Source organism: Poecilia reticulata, chromosome 21 (assembly GCF_904066995.2).
Source record: "Poecilia reticulata chromosome 21, P_reticulata-male-v2, whole genome shotgun sequence".
NCBI lineage: Eukaryota > Metazoa > Chordata > Actinopteri > Cyprinodontiformes > Poeciliidae > Poecilia > Poecilia reticulata.
In genome coordinates, this window is record NC_088850.1 from 6,803,528 (window position 1) to 6,821,850 (window position 18,323).

The following is an 18,323-nucleotide window of genomic DNA, read 5'->3' on the forward strand; positions in this document are numbered from 1 at the left end:
ATAAATGGTGGAGACAGAAGAAATGATCAATTAGGGTTTATTTTAATGAAGTACTTCTTTAAATTTGGCATTTTAATGCTGATATTCTGCAGATGTAGTTTGTCCTGATTAGTATGCAAACACTTAGCTTCATTAGGCTTTAAGCTTCAGAAGGAATGAGTTTGACTCTCACAGGATGCCATCATTTCTCTATGATCAGCGGTTAGAGCAGAACTACTTCTGCCTACTAAACAATCCTCTCTTCCACACATTCCTGTTGCATAGTCTCTACATGGTTGTACAGTGCTAAAAAATGTTCATAGCATTGGCCTTTTACATTTTGCCACTTAATAACCATAACTTCAATGTACTGTATTAGCTTTTTATGTGGTAGAGCAGTACAAAGTAGTACTTTATATATCCAAATCTGCATTTGTCTTTCTAAACTGTAGCTAATTTAAGTGTGGATAAACTTTAACAAACATACCGTATTTTTCGGACTATCAGCCACTACTTTTTTTCCTACACTTTGAACCATGCGGCTTACAGCCCGGTGCGGCTTTTCTGTTGATTTTTCTTCAACCGCCAGGGGGCTCTCTAGCAGGAAGTGATTCATTGGAAGTCAAAATTGGAAATCAAAGAAGAGCTAATTTTCATTTATGCTTTTATGCTAGCAGCAGGCACCACGGAGAAATTTTTTCAAACTCATATGACGCAGCTTTTAAGTTGAAGGCTATTGATCTAGCAGTACATAGAGCTGCTGCAAGTAAACTCTGCGTGAAGGGATCCATGGTTCGGCGTTGGAGACTGAGGGCTGCGCCCTTAATAGCACATTTATTAATGGCATACAAACCTGGAAAATAGGGATTATAAGGATTTTATTGATGTAAAGAACATTGGAATGCTCCTAATAATGACTCTGCAGCATCCAAAAATGTAAAAAGATACTCATACGGACCTTTATAATTATAGTACCAAAAGGGTTAAGGACGCGGCCCTCTGCTGTGTCCTTGAGAGCGGCGGAGATATGAGACACTTATATCCCGGTGCGGCTTATATATACACACACGTTTCCATTTATTTATTATTTTATTTGTAGGTGCAGCGCATTGTATGGCACGCTCTATAGTCCGGAAAATACGGTACATCGTGGCGCAGTTTTAAAATGTTTCATTTTTATAAAGATGTTTCTAATTAGCCTATCAGGATATTTGTTTTGTGTTGTTGTAACTTGAGCATCTGGCTGCTTCTACAGTTGCTTCATGATCCTTAAATTACATTTTGCTTGAATGTATTTTAAAGGCTAGTTAAGACTTATCAAATTAGAAACTACATGCATCACGGATAATCACAACTGGGACGTGCTAAATAAAGATCCAACCCCACTCAAGATGTATTAAGGTTGCATTTAGAGCATCAGGACCCCATTTAGAGGTAGTCTGCAATGGATTTGTCCAGGTTAATTATCAATCTGATTTCATATGTTTTTTAGGCTTTATTTCCATGGAAATGTTCTCAAAATTTGTTTTTAAACAGCTTTTAAAAACTGCTTTAATCACTTAAATCACTGAAGACGTAACTTTTTAATATATGCAACCAAAATAAAAGTAGTTGTTTCCGTTTTACTGACAACAGCTAAAAACCTGTTGAAGATTCAAGTCATTTTAATGCTAAACCTGCTATGCTGACCTTAACAGCATTGTGGTAAAGAATGGCAGAAAAGTTGGCTAAAGGAAAAGTTAAATGTGTTAACATCATTTATGTAATTAAATGCTTGTAATTTCACAGAAACATGAATAACGATTCTCTTGTTTGCTCAGTTAACTCTTTGCTTCAGGCTAAATGTTTGCAAATAGAAAAAGTTACTAAGGTCGAGTGCAGCTGCTGGAAGGGATGTTTAGGACAACCATAGATATGTGGTGAAATAAGAAATGTGAGCAGAGCTTTTAATAAATAAATGTTGTGAACATTGTTTTTTTTAATGGTAGTTGAAGATATATTTTATTGTGTTGTCATAGTACCAATATTTCTTATTATTGGTAAAAATCTATATATAATACAGGTAGAATAAAAAGTTTCCAACTTAATTTGTTTTAATATACATACCTATAAATTATTTAATAGCAAATCTAAATGTAAATACAAAGAAATGTTTACTGAAAAACACTGAGACACGGCCAGCACTTCTGTGTTTTGAAGAGGACCAATTTTCAATCTCCGTTTCACCTCCTGCACCATGTCACATGGTTCATGGCTTTGGATCACGGTTTAAGCTTTTAGAGTATCTTCACATCCTAATAATCACAAAAATCGTCAAACACTTTCACACTGATAATTCTCTGCTCATCTATTGGTGAGAAAAGGCGCTCATGAGCCATAAGTCTACACTGATAATAGGACACACATGAGCTGAAGGATTATGTGGATGTTCTACTGATACATTCCTGGTTTTAAACCCTCTTTTCTCAGCCATCTACCTGTGCAAGCGGACCATGCAGAATAAGACGAGGCTGGAGCTGGCAGATTATGAGGCAGTAAGTGCAGAAATGCTCCTTTAAGTTATAACTACTTTGTTTTGAGCAACCTTTAGGCAGGTGGGCTTCACCCCTCAGAGTTTGAATCTTGGTTTTATTATTTATTCCCAACAGGAGAACTTGGCCAGACTACAGAGGGCTTTTGCAAGAAAGTGGGAGTTTATCTACATGCAGGCTGAGGCGCAGGTCAAGTAAGTTTTGTCACCAAGTCGGCACATGATTATAACATGCATGAACTTGAGTTATTTACAGTAGAGATAGACAAATGGAGATTAGGAGCAAGAAGAAATTAAGTATTTTCACAATTTATCCGTACTGACAAAAAACACAATAGGAAATACATTTACCCACTTAGCATGAAGGTAAAAAACAGATATTTTCCCAAGTTGTGCCAAAGGTCGGACAATTTGACAGATTTTATCAAATAATTTTGAGCTGTTTTCTCTTCAAATATAACTAAAACTATCTGCACAGTGGCGCAGTTGGTAGAGAAGTTGCCTTGCAACAAGAAGGTTCTGGGTTCGATTCCCGGCCTGGGGTCTTTCTGCATGGAGTTTGCATGTTCTCCCTGTGCATGCGTGGGTTTTCTCCGAGTACTCCGGTTTCCTCCCACAGTCCAAAAACATGACTGTTAGGTTAATTGGCCTCTCCAAATTGCCCCGAGGTATGAGTGTGTGTGTGCATGGTTGTGTGTCCTGTGTGTCTCTGTGTTGCCCTACGACAGACTGGTGACCTGTCCAGGGTGACCCCGCCTCTCGCCCGGAACGTTAGCTGGAGATGGGCACCAGGAACCCTCCCGACCCCACTAAGGGACAAGTGGGGTCGGGATCTTTGTTCTCACCACTTTCATATCCTTGAGTTCTGACTTGAATCTTTGATGGAATGAGGATGAGATGAAAGTTTTGTTTCCCACCGTGTCTCATCTCACTTTCAGGATCGACAGAAAAAAGGATAAAACTGAGAGGAAGATCCTTGACAGCCAGGAGAGAGCCTTCTGGGACGTCCACAGACCAGTGGTGAATCTTCTTTTGACCAACTTATCCATTATCTGCAGACTCCAATTACAAACTTCACACTGTATCATTGCAGAAACTCCTCAGGCGCTGCATGTACTGCCCGTATTGACAGAAAACAATATTTTATGTTTATTTTCCTTCAGCCTGGATGTGTTAACACCACAGAAATGGACATAAGGAAATGCAGACGCATGAAGAATCCTCATCGAGTTAAGAAGGTATGAAGTAAAGCGTCTTTACACACAAATACTTCTGATAAATTTTAGTTAAATTGTAGTTTTTTGCATGTGCCCACTCTGTGACCAAAGATCATTTCCTGCATTTTGATATTGTTCCTGGAACCAAAGCTGTTTGGTGGTGCAATTCAAACAGAGCTCAAATCAGATGGTGTACATGTTGATTTTTGATGATCTTTCTGCTTTTTAGCAAAATCTTTAAATTTTTAAGTGGTGCTAGCCCAAGACGGCATTTATGTAAACAATACCCCACTAACAATGTGAGAACACTCAAGTGCACAATTAATCAAATAACCTGCTTAGCTGTCTGATGTTTTTTTTTTATATGATCCAGTCAGTGTACGGTGTGGTGGAGGAGGGAACACAGTCACAGAGTCCCATACACACTTCGTTACACCACTGCCGAAAAGGGACGAAAGAGGATGTAGAAAAAGAGGTAAGAATTTCTGCAAAGTGGTGTTGGTGATGTAATGGATACGTGGCTTTTTATCACAGCAAGTGTTGTGTTTCATGAAACGGTAACAGAAACCAGAGATGGTCCCTGCCAACAAAATCGAAAACATGTTGGGTATTAATCATACAAATAAATAGAACTTTTTCTTTACAGATCTTATTTCTGAACACCCAGCTCGATCGTCACTGTTTGAAAATGTCCAAAGTTGCTGAAAGGTAAAGAAACGTACACCTCACAGACACAATGAAAACGGATATTAAAGAGCTTAGCCAGGTTTTTACAGTCTGCAGTTTCAAGGCGACTTCAGCTTTCTTCAGTAGGGAGCCAGTTTTAGTAAGTTTTTCTTTTTTTTCCTGAATATTTGTATTCATTGAGCATATGCTATTTTCTTCTGCTACAACAGGACTAGAGATCATTTAAAATGTTGATGCTCCAGCTCATCCTTTGGTGACTGCAGTTATGTGCAGTAAAAAGAGGGAGAAAATAAACCTTTAGAAGTGTTTATGACACTTGTGGGATAAAAGTTAGAGACTGCTACTACATCTCTAATGGTGTTACTTCTGCTTCCACAATTAATTTGCGAATTCAGAATTCAGTTTTGAAAGCTAAATGTTTTTTTCTAATACAGCTTGCCTTGATTTTAGAGAAAATTGTTAGAATATCCAGAATGGGTTGGTTACAGTGACACAAGACGGACTCTTATTCAGTAGTCATTATTACTTTGTGAAGTTATTTTTTTCATAAATAGTTGATAACAGAGGAGTGCCATCAGAGATTCTTGTACATTTTCTATTTATTTTCATTTTTCTTCAAATGACACGACTGTGTTTTACATCTGCATTAAAAACGTGGCCTGACTTCCTCTTTTAACTGTAATTCATTAAAATAACATCCACGTTTGTACATATGTACATAAAGGCTTTTTAAGGAAGGAGTTCAAGATTTGATTTTAGTGTCTTGCCAAATATGACATAACATAACATAGCAGGAGTTTAGTAACTGTATCAGTGTTTTATGGTCTCATCTTTTTGTGTTAATCCATGTGTGTTTTTGTACACCAGCCTGATGACCTACACAGAGCAGTTCATGGAGTATGACCCGTTTGTAACCACACCAGAACCATCTAATCCTTGGACCAGTGATGACCCCACCCTGTGGGACCTGGAGATGAGGTACAAAAGCAGAAACATCAGATTTTGCTTAAAGCCATTTACTATTCACAGAAACTTGGAAAAAACTGTTTAATACATCTGTATGTTTCATATTCAGATGTTTAAATTTAGGTATTAAATTCACCAAAAGAATTGAAACTGAACTATTTGTTTATGATAACTCAAAATGAATTAGACAGAGCTCCTAATACTAAAAAAGTAACTTGTCACCATTTTTTTAAGTCATTTAAAATATTTTTAGCTGCTTTGGCATTCAAACCATCTCACACATGTGGAGTTTCTATGTTAAACTGTTTTTTCAAAAGAATAAAAAATCAGAATTAAGGTATTGGAGCTCTTAAAGCCATAATCAAAAACCTAGGGAAAGGCATAAAGCCTTTGTTTGAAATGATAGATTTGTGCGCCTCTTTTACCACTGTAAACCTTTGATGAATGTACAGCACCTGTAAAAAAAAAAAAAAAAAAAATTATGTTGCATTTTTGCTTTTTCAATTCATCAAATGCTATTTGTGTATTTTATTGAACATGACTGAATTGCAGGATAAAAGGCAAAATACCTGAGGGGGTGAAAACCTCAGATTGTCTTGATGTAGCTGAACAATGTCACGTTGGAGTACCGTATTTTCCGCACTATAAGGCGCTGCGGATTATAAGGCGCACCTTCAATGAATGGCCTATTTTCATATACAAGGCACATAGAATAGACGCTACAGTTTGGGTTGCCAATTTGTTCTGTACTCTATTATTACACATCCACATTGTAAAGAAGTGGACCCGAGTGCTTTATATAGTAGTCTGCCCCAGTCATTGATTCACTCACGGTGTTGGTGTTGTGATATTGTGCCCAACTGCTTTCTGGGTAACACAGACCAACCGACACGTTGCCGCCGCAGTCTCTGTCTCTCTTCCCTCGCCCCTCCCCCCCTGGCTTTAAATGTATTATCAAACTTTATTAACAAACCAGCGTTCTGACAACTATCCCAGCATGAACCGCGCGCTTCTTCTTCTACGGGGGAAAATGAAGTCGGCGGCTGCTTACCGTAGTTGCTAGACCTGTTGTGGCTCAATATTGGTCCATATATAAGGCGCACCGGGTTATAAGGCGCACTGTCGGCATTTGAGGAAATTGAAGGTTTTTAGGTGCGCCTTATAGTGCGGAAAATACGGTAACTTACCTACTATCTAGAGCAGAACAGGCAACAAGCAACTAGAGTACAGAGTTTGTTCTGTATTGAAATTCAATGTATGTGCAGCCATGAATAGCACAATACCTACTGTACCAAGAATAGCATTAGATAAACTAATGAATCTCACACTTGAAATAAAAGGCAGTCAATTGCTTCTATGTATTTACTATCCGTCCATAGATATTAATGACAGCTGAATTTAACCAATGACTGTTGCAACAGATAATTTTTTTTACCTGTTTTCAATCTAGACTCTCTTGTTTCATTGTTGCTTCATCTGATTTATCAGCTTTCTGTTCCAGAAATTCACAAAACCATGTGATGCTACTGATAGTTTGCTGAATTATTAATGAAAGACACAGGAAATGTAGCGAGTCAACATTACTCTCAACAAGTTGAACTGCGCTCTGAACTCCTGGCCTCACTGAATAATGAAGGAATTAATTAGAGCAGACACATAATCATGAAACCTAATGCATCTTAATAATTCATCCGAATCGATTAAAATTCGGCACAGGAGATTGTGTTCCATGTAGAAATCTAAGCAATGTGATTCCTGATGAACGTTGTCATGTGGAGCTTTGCAGTCACTAATATTCCATCAAACCTTTGTCACAACACAGACACACATTTTTTAGCTTGGATTTTTTTCCGAATACCCAACACTCAACCTTTTCTGTCAGATATCTTCTTCTTCTGTACCCCACTTTATTATTAATCTGGTTTTTTTTAAGGTTGAAAAATTCTTTAAACTATTTTCATTTTCTCTCCTCCCTCTCTTGTCTCTCCTAGCAAAGAACCGAGTCAGCAGAGGGTGAAGAAGTGGGGTTTCTCCCTGGAGGAGGCTCTGAAGGATCCAGCAGGACAGGATCTGTTCCTCAAGTTTCTAGAGTCAGAGTTTAGCTCAGAAAACCTGAGGTGAGTCAAAACAGAAACTTGGGATGAATGGACATGTTTCAACCTTTCAGTCTTTCAGAACCTTGTCATCCTTTTTCTAGTTGAGCATTACAAGTTGTTGAAAAACATGAACCTAAATGTGCAAAAGAAACGTATCATTTCAAAGTTATATCCATTGATTTAACATTTCTATTTACTGTTTTGTACAATAATTTCCTGCTGTTGGTAAGAAATTTGTGGCTCAGCTTTATTTACAAATGTAATTTAGTTGAGCTTTATTGTGATTAAATATTAATAATTTGCAAATCAAGGTAGTGATTGAAATCTTTGGTGAACCATTAATACACTATGCTGATGATATTCTGCTTTTACTTTGATTGGATCATTGTCTTGAAAGATGAAATTTTGTCAGGCTTCAGGTATGAGAGAGGTTTGATTACATTTACAGTCATCTATGATGAATTTAATCACTAAGTTGATCGAGTTTACAGTAGGGCTGTACAATAATATTGATTTTGCGATATATATCGATATTTTCTTTCCTAGAAGAAAATCAATATTCATCTGCAAGTATCGTAACATCCAACTGTCACCTGGCTCACTCACTGCTTGCTTCACTGGGAGAGTGATTAGGTCATCAGGCTTAGAGTGATTTCTTCAGATGTTAAGTGTCAAGGTTAAAAAGGTATCAAGCTATTTAGAGAAGGGTACTTGGTGCACTTTATTTACCACTTTATTTACTTTACAAATGCATGTAAGCTACAGTTTGTACTGTTTCAATTAAAAGAAACATGTTTTCTCACCACTTTGATTCATTTTGTCCAGCTGTCGACTTTAAGTCTGTGTCCATGTCCAACCAGAGCCAGGTATTGTGAATCAGTTTTCAGTTAGGTTAATTCAATCCAACTCTATAACAGTCACAAAATGTCACTAAAATCACTCTGTCCCTCTAAAATCTTTCAGGAAAAAAAAAAAATCGCAAAAGTGTATTGAATTGTATCGTTTGCTGCATATCGTGAGCAGAATATTGTGTATCGTAGCGTGAGATTATAGTATCACTACAGCCCTATTTTACAGTAGAAGTTGCTTGTATTGACATACTGTCTGGTTTACATGACCAATGGTTGTGCCGCTTGTTAAAATGTTCCCATAATGTTGGTGTGAACACACACTCTTGGGACAATGGATAATTGTCTTCAGTCCCCAATTGTGAATAATCCTTGTTGCATTCTTCTGTATTTAAAAATCGACCTCTCTAAATATCTTGAAGCTCCAGGATAGCTGGAGCTTACCTCGTCATCTGAAGAGCAGCTCCTTGCTGAAGTACAGTGGAAACACTGAAGTAGAGCTCATTTTTTCATACCGTTTTTGTACATTGGCATGGCATTAAGATTGTGCTGTTAGTTGTTTTTTTTCCCATTGCAAGTGTGTCTTCACCTCCACGTTAATGAATGTGTTAATTTCAGAGTAGCTGTTTATTGATTTGTAGAGAAAATATGAAATTCATCCCTCGTTTAGGCATAAAGATTTACACACAACAACGCTTTGCCTTTCATGCTCACAGCAGCAATAAATGTTTGTGTTTTTGTACTGTTGGTTGGAGGGAAGGAGTGGTAGAGATGGACTACTCCAGCCGAGGATGTTGATGCCTCTGAGCCTGATGAAACACAGAGATGCACACACAGCAAGATGGAGAGGAGCGATGTAGACCTGTTCAACCATCAGCTGTCCCACAAGAATTCAGACTCCAGCCTCTAAACCCTTAATTGTGTTTGGTTTTATGAGGGAGCTTTTGGAGCATTTCTGGAGAAACTGAGAGTGAATCAGAAAAGTAGACCCCAGAGGTGTTTCTCTCTATATTGCTAAGGCAGTCCACAGATCAATGGGGACAAAGAAATGATGTTAGAGGTAGTCTTCCTGTGGCTTTGAGATACAGCAGCTGATTAACGGTCTTAATTGCTTGGAAGTTTGTGGAAGTTTTAAAAAAATATATATATATGTTCTAAACACATTTGTTCTCATGTTATATCTTTAACTGATTAGTCTAAATGAGCAAACTTAGTTTGTTTTTAAAAAAAAAAACAAGCTAATGAAAATATAGCGTTCTCTTGTGATGTACAATTTACTGTTATACAACTGCTTTTAGCTTGAGGAAAGTGAAGATTATCCAAAACATTTTAATTAAAGATAACTTGTAGGAGTACTATTTAAGATGCAGTAACCAGAATCTGCGACTGATTTATTTTTTTTAATAAAGTTCTGAACTTCCCATATGGACTTGGGCCAACTTTGATTTTTCTTTCTGAACTATAACATAAATCTAAGAACTGAATCGAAAACCTTTTTCCCAGCCTTCCTGTTGTGAGCAGTCCTTCATTATTTTTAATAGGTGTTGAAGTGACCTTGAGGAGCATGAGAAATAGTATTCATATTTTAAAACAAAGACAAAATCATTGTAAAGTTCTTTGACATTTTACAGTAGAAATGAGTGCAGCTGGCATTACAAAGACAGACATGTCCATGTTTTAAGAGAGAATACAGATCCTTACCTCAACACTGACATGTCTAAAAGGCTGCCAGTGTTTCAGAATCTACCATGTTCCAATGCAGACAGAGGTTGAAAGCTCAAAATGACATAACAGAGCAACTAACCTTTGTTCCAACCTTCTGCTTATCTTCTAAAAATCCAGCTCATTCTCACGTTCTTGCAGCCTGAATGAACCAGTCATGTTATGGCGTAATACGGTACAGTTTCCTTAAATCTGTCCTTCCTCTGGCTTTATGTTAAGCCAGTTTTGTTGCAGCAGGACTTTTGGATAAAAATACCTGCATTTATTTCAAGATGGCCTGACTGTTACAATGCACCTTGTTGGTTTCAGTCAAGCATCACGTCTTCAGGTTGCTCAAAATGTTGCTGCCTCTATTTTAACCTCACTTGTCATGTCCTCCTTTCACTGGCTTCCTTTATATTACAGAGTTAATTTCTAAGTCCTTGGATTGTCTGACCAGCTGCTTTTAGTTGTTCCCAAAACGAGGCGGAAATTGAGAAGAGATTGATTTTCTTTTTTTCCTGTTGTTGCTTCTTAACTTTATGCCTTTGAATATCAGATGGGCATCTTCACTTCCTGTTTATAAGTCTCTTATGAAATGCATCTTGTTTTGCAACAGCTTTTTTTGACCCAGCGTGAATTGTTGTTTTTTATTGTCTGTTTGTAATTTGATTTTTGTTCTTTATTTTGTCTTTGCTTTATACAGCACTTTGGGAAAATGTCAGTTTTTAAAAAAAAAGTGCTTTATAAATAAAATGTATTTGAATTAGACACCTTATTGATTCTAATAGTTAAATTTGAGTCTTCACACTGCAGTATCATCCAGACTAAAGGGTTATTTGGCACTGGAGCTTTTTCATATCAAATAATTCATTTCATAATTCTCATCAAACTTCAAAGTGGCTGACCAGTGATCTGCAAATTGTTTTCAGGCATCTCTAAGTATATTCTAAATTAAATACATTACAAAAACACATTTAAAAGCAAGAGGCCTAAAACAAATCATGACAGAAATTCTGTTAGAATTACATTTAAATGCTTGGTAACTTTATTTAAAGGGGTGTGCAAACAACTGACATGAGACTGTCAAAAACATAACACATGTCATGAACATGAATGACTCTTCATAAATGTTCATGAAGAGTCATTCAGAGTCATTGGTAAATAATGCAAATGTGCACTAAAAGTTCATTGAAAGTGTCAACTTTGCATTATTCAGTAAATAATGACACTTTTAATGCAAAGTTCAATTAAAACTTGCATTAAATGTAAATTAAGTCTCATTATTTACCAGATGACAATAAATAACAGTCATGAGGATTTATGAAGACTCCTTCATATCCATGAATGCTTTTATATAACTCCCCTTTTCCACTTTTTTCACCTGACCAATATGTCTGGTTGCAGCAGCAGCAGCAGCTCTAAAGCCTAAAACACACAATAAACACCAATCGCCTAAATGAAAGCGATGTAGACCTGACTCGGTCTCAAGATTTAATATAAAAGTTCTCCCGAGAGAACAACCTCACAAAGCGCATTAAAGCACATCCAGAGCTCGACAGGAGTTTAAATCGACTTTCTGAGCTTCGGTTTAGAGCAAAGCATTAAATGAATAAGGTTCAACACAACAACCACCGGGTGAAGAGGCAAAGGCTGATGGTGACTAACAAGCGAATGCAGAGCAAGACAAAGTGTTAAGTTGCTCACCCTTGAAATGCCCAGTTTGCTACTCGGAGAACACAAAGGCAACAACAAGGACACACTCATAAATCACTCGAAACATTTGTTTAGTTCACATGTGGGGTTTACCGTTTCATTTGTTCAGATTTGAAGTAAAGGACTTTCATGACTTATAGCAACCAATCACTTCAGGAAGAAATACAGATTAATAGGAGGAAAAAAACTTTACTTTTGATTAAAGAGTTCAAGTAGTTGATGATTAGCATCTTCTATTCCGCTTGGTCTTCACTTTGGATTTGAAAAAAGTACAAACTTTTGTTCATCTGTCAAAAGCAGCTTTAAGATGACGATAAAATAAATAAACTTGACCAAATTATCCTCTCCGTCTTTTGTGATTTGCATTGCAGGTTCTGGCTGGCAGTGCAGGGCCTGAAGAAGGTTCCCCAGCAGGATGTTGCGCAGAGGGTGCAGGACATCTGGGCCGAGTTTCTGGCAGAGGGCGCACCCAGCTCCATCAACCTGGACTCGCATAGCTATGAAATCACCAGCCAGAACCTGAAGGACCCTGGGCGGTACAGCTATGAGGACGCCCAGGTAGGAAGGAAACAGAAAACTTGTAAAACACACACAATATTTACTGGTTTTGGAAGTGGCACATTAACCAGATAAATAAAACAAATAATATCATGTAAACAAGGTGCATTACTCATTGTAAAGTTTTTTAAAGTGAGCTTCTCTCATGTTCCTGTGCAGCAAAGGACAGAAAAACTCATCAAGCCAATTGATCTACTGATAGTTGAGACTGAGTTCTTCTGCATACTGATGTAAATCAGAGCATGAGAATGTCGATTTGTGACTTTTCAGCATGTCTGGTAAAGCAGACTTTAGTTTACATTTAACAATGTTGAGCAGTGGCTCTGGATTCTTTATAAAAATACATATTTCAAATAGGACAAAAGTGGATCTGAAAGGTCGTGTGATCTTAATGGCTTTTGTAATATACTTAAAATAGATTTGTTCAAATGATTCATGTCAGATGTGTTTTCAAAAGATACTTTCTTCAACATTGTCTGATTTGTCTTTCTTGCATGCTTCACCAGAATTAATGAATTTCAGTTTGTATTCTGCAGTAATTTCTAGAGAATATGCCTTTCTGAGAAAGGGGTGGGGAGAGATATTTGAGGTTATCTATAAAATTTCATTTCATGCTACAGATACATAAAGAAAGACTTTAATAAAGAACAGGTTTGCTCTACTGCTTGCTTGGCAGTGCATTGAAACCTTCTTTACCCTGCAGAAATCCTGTTAAATTTCTCTTCTGACTTGTCCAGTTTTGTTTCTTGTTTAGTTATTTGCTCGGAGTCAGACAGTGGTTTATTACCCACACCGGAGTTTGTGGTAAAGATATTTTCCTTCACTCTCTGTTTCCTGTTTTTTTTTTTTTTTTTAGGACCACATTTATAAACTGATGAAAAGCGACAGCTATCCACGTTTCCTCCGCTCCAACGTCTACCAGGATCTGCTAATGGCAAGGAAGAAAGTGAGTGTTTGTGCACGACTCATTTGTTTAGCTTGCAGCGCCTGGCAAACATTTGTCGTTTTACATCCACACCACAATTCATTTCCTTTAGCCTCCTTTGTCCCGACACCTAAAATCCAGTGCAGCTGAATGCTGTCAGACATCACCTAATTAGTAGTTATTTATTTTCACTTCTGTGAAGACCTTAGAAGTTTTAGACAAACCATCCTCATTAAAGGAACAAAACAAATGGTGGTGTAAGTACAGGGAAGCAAAATGGAGCCACATACAAGGAAATAATGAAAGAAAACTTTCTAGAGATGTAAAAGACTAGCAACTAAGGAGCAGCCAGAACTGGATTGGTTTAGATCGGTGTGTAAAGTGCAACAACCTCAAAGCTCAGACCCAAATCCAAATCCCAATCGTATCGATGCTCCATCCGCTCTGAGCTTGAGCAACATTCTCACCCACCAGATATTTAAAACTGACCCATCATATATGTTTTTGGTTTTCATTTCACAATTTTATTTACCTGGTGAGTTTTTGGCTTTGTTAAATGAAAAGTATAACTTCACAGATTGTTTTCTTTTCCTGCTTTCTATGACCCGGTAGCCTGAAACGGAGCAGGGACGACGCACCTCCCTGGAGAAGTTCACTCGCAGCGTGGTGAGAGTGTTGTTGCCTCTCCTGAAACTTAATTAAAAGTTGCATGAGTCGTACTGCTGCTGCTGCTGTAGCTTTCAGTGAGAAGTAGATGATGTGTTTATGTGTAAACTATAATGGAGGAGGGTTAGTGGTTTTGATGTTCTATAGTAAAACATTCAGCAGATAAATGCATTTATCATATTTGCCGATATTTAAAACAAAGGAGGCAACACAAGGGATTTTTACCTGAAGACGTTTTGATTTAGTAATTATAAATAAAGGGATTATTTCTTTCAATTTAAGTGATATAATAAATTAAGTATTTTTGCAACAATCAATTCTGTTTTTCATTAAATTAGTTCACAGTATAATTATTCCTTTGACCGTACTGTATTGCTTCCATCAGAACTTTTCCATTTTGTCAAGACAATCTTATCGTCATCACCTCATGTCTGATGCATAAAAACAAAACAAAAAAACAAACAGTGGGAATCTGTAAGTGTCAAATAGTTTATAAGGCTCTGCGTCTCTCTCTTCCTGTCCCTCTGTATCCAGGGAAAATCGCTGACAGGAAAACGACTCACAGGCCTCATGCAGTCATCCTGACAAGGTCTGGATTCGGAGTAGGAGGAATCGTACCCAAAGCAGACGCTTACAGTTGAGAAGCTTTAGGAGCAGGACACTTGTGGGTGTAGCATCGGGAGGCTAGTGAAGGTGCCAAACAAGCCTAGAACTGCTGAAATGGAAACCCAACATATCTGGACGGCACCTCAGATAAAGGGAAGAGGACCCAGCAGCATGCAATAAGTCACCAGATCTGGCACAAAGGGAGGTGCTGCTATGGTATAGACGATTTACAGCGACTCTGCTTTGGAGGTTTCTGTTCAGAAGCTTGTGTCGAACAAAACTCTGCGATTTTTCTCTGACTACACTCATTTTATCATGGTAGCTGAAGAGGTTAATGCTTTACTGTCTGTTAGAGATTTTTTGGTATTATCATTTTGTTGTTACTTTAGTTCATATTCAGTCTAATGTTAGAGCAGATTAAAATGTTCTCTTCTTTAGTGTGTGTATTAACTGACCTGGGGGGTCACAGCTGCCTGTTCATCTTCAGGTGAAACAGTTTGACCAAGATTTGAACCGGGCTCAGGCCGTAAATCAGATATCGCATCTGGAACTGGGTTGCTAGTTGTTTAGGTAAATTGTTTTACGACCTTTGCTGTGTTTAGGTAAAATGTTTTACGACCTTTGCTGTTTTTTCTCTGCTGTCTATCTTGCCTATCCTCCCTCTTTGAAGTTTGAAAATAAAAGACAAGCTTTACCCAAAGATTTTCAGAACGCTCTGTGAACAGCTCTGAGAAGCAGTTGACAGAGTCTTCTCCTTTTGCTTGCAGAAGTTTAGTCATAAATTCATATACGTTGTCTGTGGTTCTTTTATGTAGGTTCTAGGAAAATACCTATCACTGTCAGTGATATTTACGTGGAATGCTCGAATGCTCTGACTGATGTCGAAACGAGACTTAGATTTTCGCTGTAGCTTGGTGTTTTATCTCACTTCACTAGGATGTAAAAAGGGAAAGTGGAATGACGGCTTTACAGTAATTAACACTTGAAAACGACGACAGGTTGAGTAGTGCATCAACATGCTAGTAAACCCTGAAGAACTTTAGTGATCGTTTCCTCGACTCTGGAACAAAGGGTAGAAATTTAAAATGCGTCCTGCTCGTAACTTAGGGTGGACCCTTTTTAACAAGCAGCTGTTGTTTTTACCCTCTGATACTAAGTAGAGATTCATTATAACAAAACTAATTAGCAGTTATATGAAGCAGTATTTCTCCTTGATGTCCATCCCGTCTATATACTGTATGCTGCTGCAGCAGCATATGCATGGCTGACTGTAAAGCAGGACCAGATTATGCACCAACTTAATCTGTATACAGTTTCAGTCAGCAGTTTAAATCTTCTCATTCCCATAAGTGACACATTTCTGGCTTTTAAGGATTTATTTTTTCAAGGAATGGGATGATACATCAAACAGTAAGTATATATTTAAAAGACTCATAAGTTCATAAATTGAACTGGTTCTTTTTTAATCCACGCAGTATCAAAAATGTACATGCAGGCTTACATTAAGCATACAGTCCCACCCATGCTGGTGGTTTTATGTCCTACAGCAAGTTTGTAGGACATGAAAGATGTCCTACAAACATCAGGCAAATTTCTGCCTGGATATTTGACTCATGGTAGAATTTATTTGAATTTGTTGGTTTCTGTGCACAGACTTGACCTTTGTATAAACCACAAACTTTCTCAAAAGACTCAACAAAACAGTTGTGATGAACAAACTATGTGGACTCGGTGTACAGATGGGTCTGTGCTGGGAAATCAACCCGTTTCTATGAGTTCTACCAATTCTGGAAGTAGTCATTAAAAGTTCAGTCAGAGATATGACTGTTGGTGGTGTGTGTAGATATTTATTTGAGCCTATAAGTATAACTTTGATCTTGTGTGGATTAAATCACTTCCTAACCTGTGCATTCAGTTCTTCACTGAAGTTGTGTGTCTTACAATCCTTCAGTCCTGAACAGTTCAAACGACCAATTTAAAGCCAAAACAAACATGTAAAGTGACCGGAACTGGACACAGGTTTTAATAGAGAAAAGTCAAAAGACTTTGCCTTTTTTTCCCCTCTAGTGTTTTTAGACTTTTGACAACTTTTCCACCTACTCACCTTTCATGGAGTAAAATGTTTCCCATACCAGTAGATGCAGCGTGAACCCAAGCAGTGTAGTGAGGTCTTAAATGAACAAAAAATCAAAAATTAAATGCCCTGGCCAACGGTTTAAGGTGTTTTGTAATGTTCTTACACACTTAAAATAAATGCCCAAAAGAACACTTTATTGGCATTATTGAGGAAACGTAATATTTCCAGTTATCTGGCCTAGTTGAGCAGTGACTGACAACTCATGGTTCAAACTGTCTGACGGTTTCATAGAAGCTGAGAGGAATGAACATGCTTACCTACACCTTGAAAAGTTCTATTTCTTGCATAATTAAACTTTGCACACTTTTAATACGGATGTGTACTAAAAGCCCAGTATTGAAACCAAACATCTATTCATTCACAGGTGCATCAGTGCTTACTGTCAATGTAAAAGCATTCCAGAAGCTCAAACAGCTGTGTTACTATAAACCAGTTCTGTGGATAGATTGTATGCTTTCTTCTGTCTTCTTAACATTCCACTTTGAGCCGCCGCAGAAATCTGTGGGCTGATGTCTGACCATCTTTTCATCCGATGTAAAGAGGACCATGATAATAAACAGGAATGCACAATGAAGATGGATTTTGAAGTCTTCTTTAATTGTTCCAGATACCATTTCATTGGAGTATCCATGTAAATATAGCGGTAAGTGTTTGGTTTTCGACTGTAGTCTATGCTTTGCTTTTGCAGAAGGTACATACTGCCCTCTGCTGCATTTGACCTGCAAGTGCAGGTAAACGTCAAGGTTTTTTGTTACTAGGGTAACGAATGTAAAAATTGCAACTTTAATGTTATGCAAGACTTATGAACATTATCATTTAATGTCAATGTTACCACCTGTATATAGGTGATGAGTCAATCATTTTTAACACAAGGCTGTTTGAGGTCTGACTGTTTTTTTGTGAAACCGTAAATCTGCTTCATCCTGTTCAGGTAGAAGGATTTTCACTCTGTCCAGGCCTCCTGTGAGTGAAAGGTGGGATGGAGACTGAACAATTTCCACGCAAATGGCAGGTGAGGCTTGGTCACACCAACTATTGGTTGGTTAACCAATATAGAAATTCCCATACTTTTTCTACGTACTGTCATAGAAAAGGAGAACATACTTCTTTTGCACATTTTGTCAAGTTAGAGTTGCAGATATCTAGCCGTTTCTGTGAAAGCCTGACACAAATTTCTATATAAACATTGTTTTGCAACAGCTGTCTATGTGGACTTTGCACATCTAGGCACTGAATGCTTTGCTCCATTCTTTGCAAAATGACTCAATCCCAATCAGAATATATTATCAATGAACTACAAGTTTTGAATCTTGCCATTGATTCTTAATTAGATTTGGATCTCGATGTTGACCAGGACATTGAGGTAGACTATTTGTTTAGGGTAATAGTTGAGTCAATTCTTTTGCAGCCTCCCACAGGTTTAGGACTTTAACACCACCACCTGTCATGCTTGCTGTCTCCAAGCAGTTACTTTCTCTATGATACTCTTCAGAAAAGACCTGAATTGTGGCATGAAGTTACCTGAGGCCTCTTATAGCTACTGATTGTTTCTCTCTTTGCCCGTCTATGTTTGCAGTTGAGTCACACTAACAGATTTTATTTATAATCGTCTTGTTGCTGCCTTGTCTGCTGTGTTCCTTGGTTTTCATGATGCTTTTTGTTCACATATGACTTTGTACAGTAATTAAATT

At 37.7% G+C, this 18,323-nt stretch overlaps 1 protein-coding gene across 8 annotated transcripts in view; it reads left to right on the forward strand.

The window, feature by feature from the left end:
- The window catches only part of LOC103457355 (regulator of G-protein signaling 6-like), a 79,570-nt gene extending 62,364 nt beyond the window's left edge, over positions 1 to 17,206 (forward strand). For all 8 annotated transcript variants that reach the window (XM_081602479.1, XM_081602477.1, XM_081602480.1 and 5 more), the window contains 12 exons: positions 2,449 to 2,513; positions 2,628 to 2,704; positions 3,448 to 3,529; positions 3,673 to 3,747; positions 4,100 to 4,201; positions 4,373 to 4,434; positions 5,281 to 5,391; positions 7,371 to 7,496; positions 12,112 to 12,298; positions 13,155 to 13,244; positions 13,836 to 13,889; positions 14,424 to 17,206. In XM_081602479.1, coding sequence (XP_081458605.1) covers positions 2,449 to 2,513; positions 2,628 to 2,704; positions 3,448 to 3,529; positions 3,673 to 3,747; positions 4,100 to 4,201; positions 4,373 to 4,434; positions 5,281 to 5,391; positions 7,371 to 7,496; positions 12,112 to 12,298; positions 13,155 to 13,244; positions 13,836 to 13,889; positions 14,424 to 14,474 — 1,082 coding nt within the window. In that variant the 3' untranslated portion in view covers positions 14,475 to 17,206. The remainder of the gene's footprint in view (positions 1 to 2,448; positions 2,514 to 2,627; positions 2,705 to 3,447; positions 3,530 to 3,672; positions 3,748 to 4,099; positions 4,202 to 4,372; positions 4,435 to 5,280; positions 5,392 to 7,370; positions 7,497 to 12,111; positions 12,299 to 13,154; positions 13,245 to 13,835; positions 13,890 to 14,423) is intronic.
- The last annotated feature ends 1,117 nt before the right edge of the window (positions 17,207 to 18,323 follow it).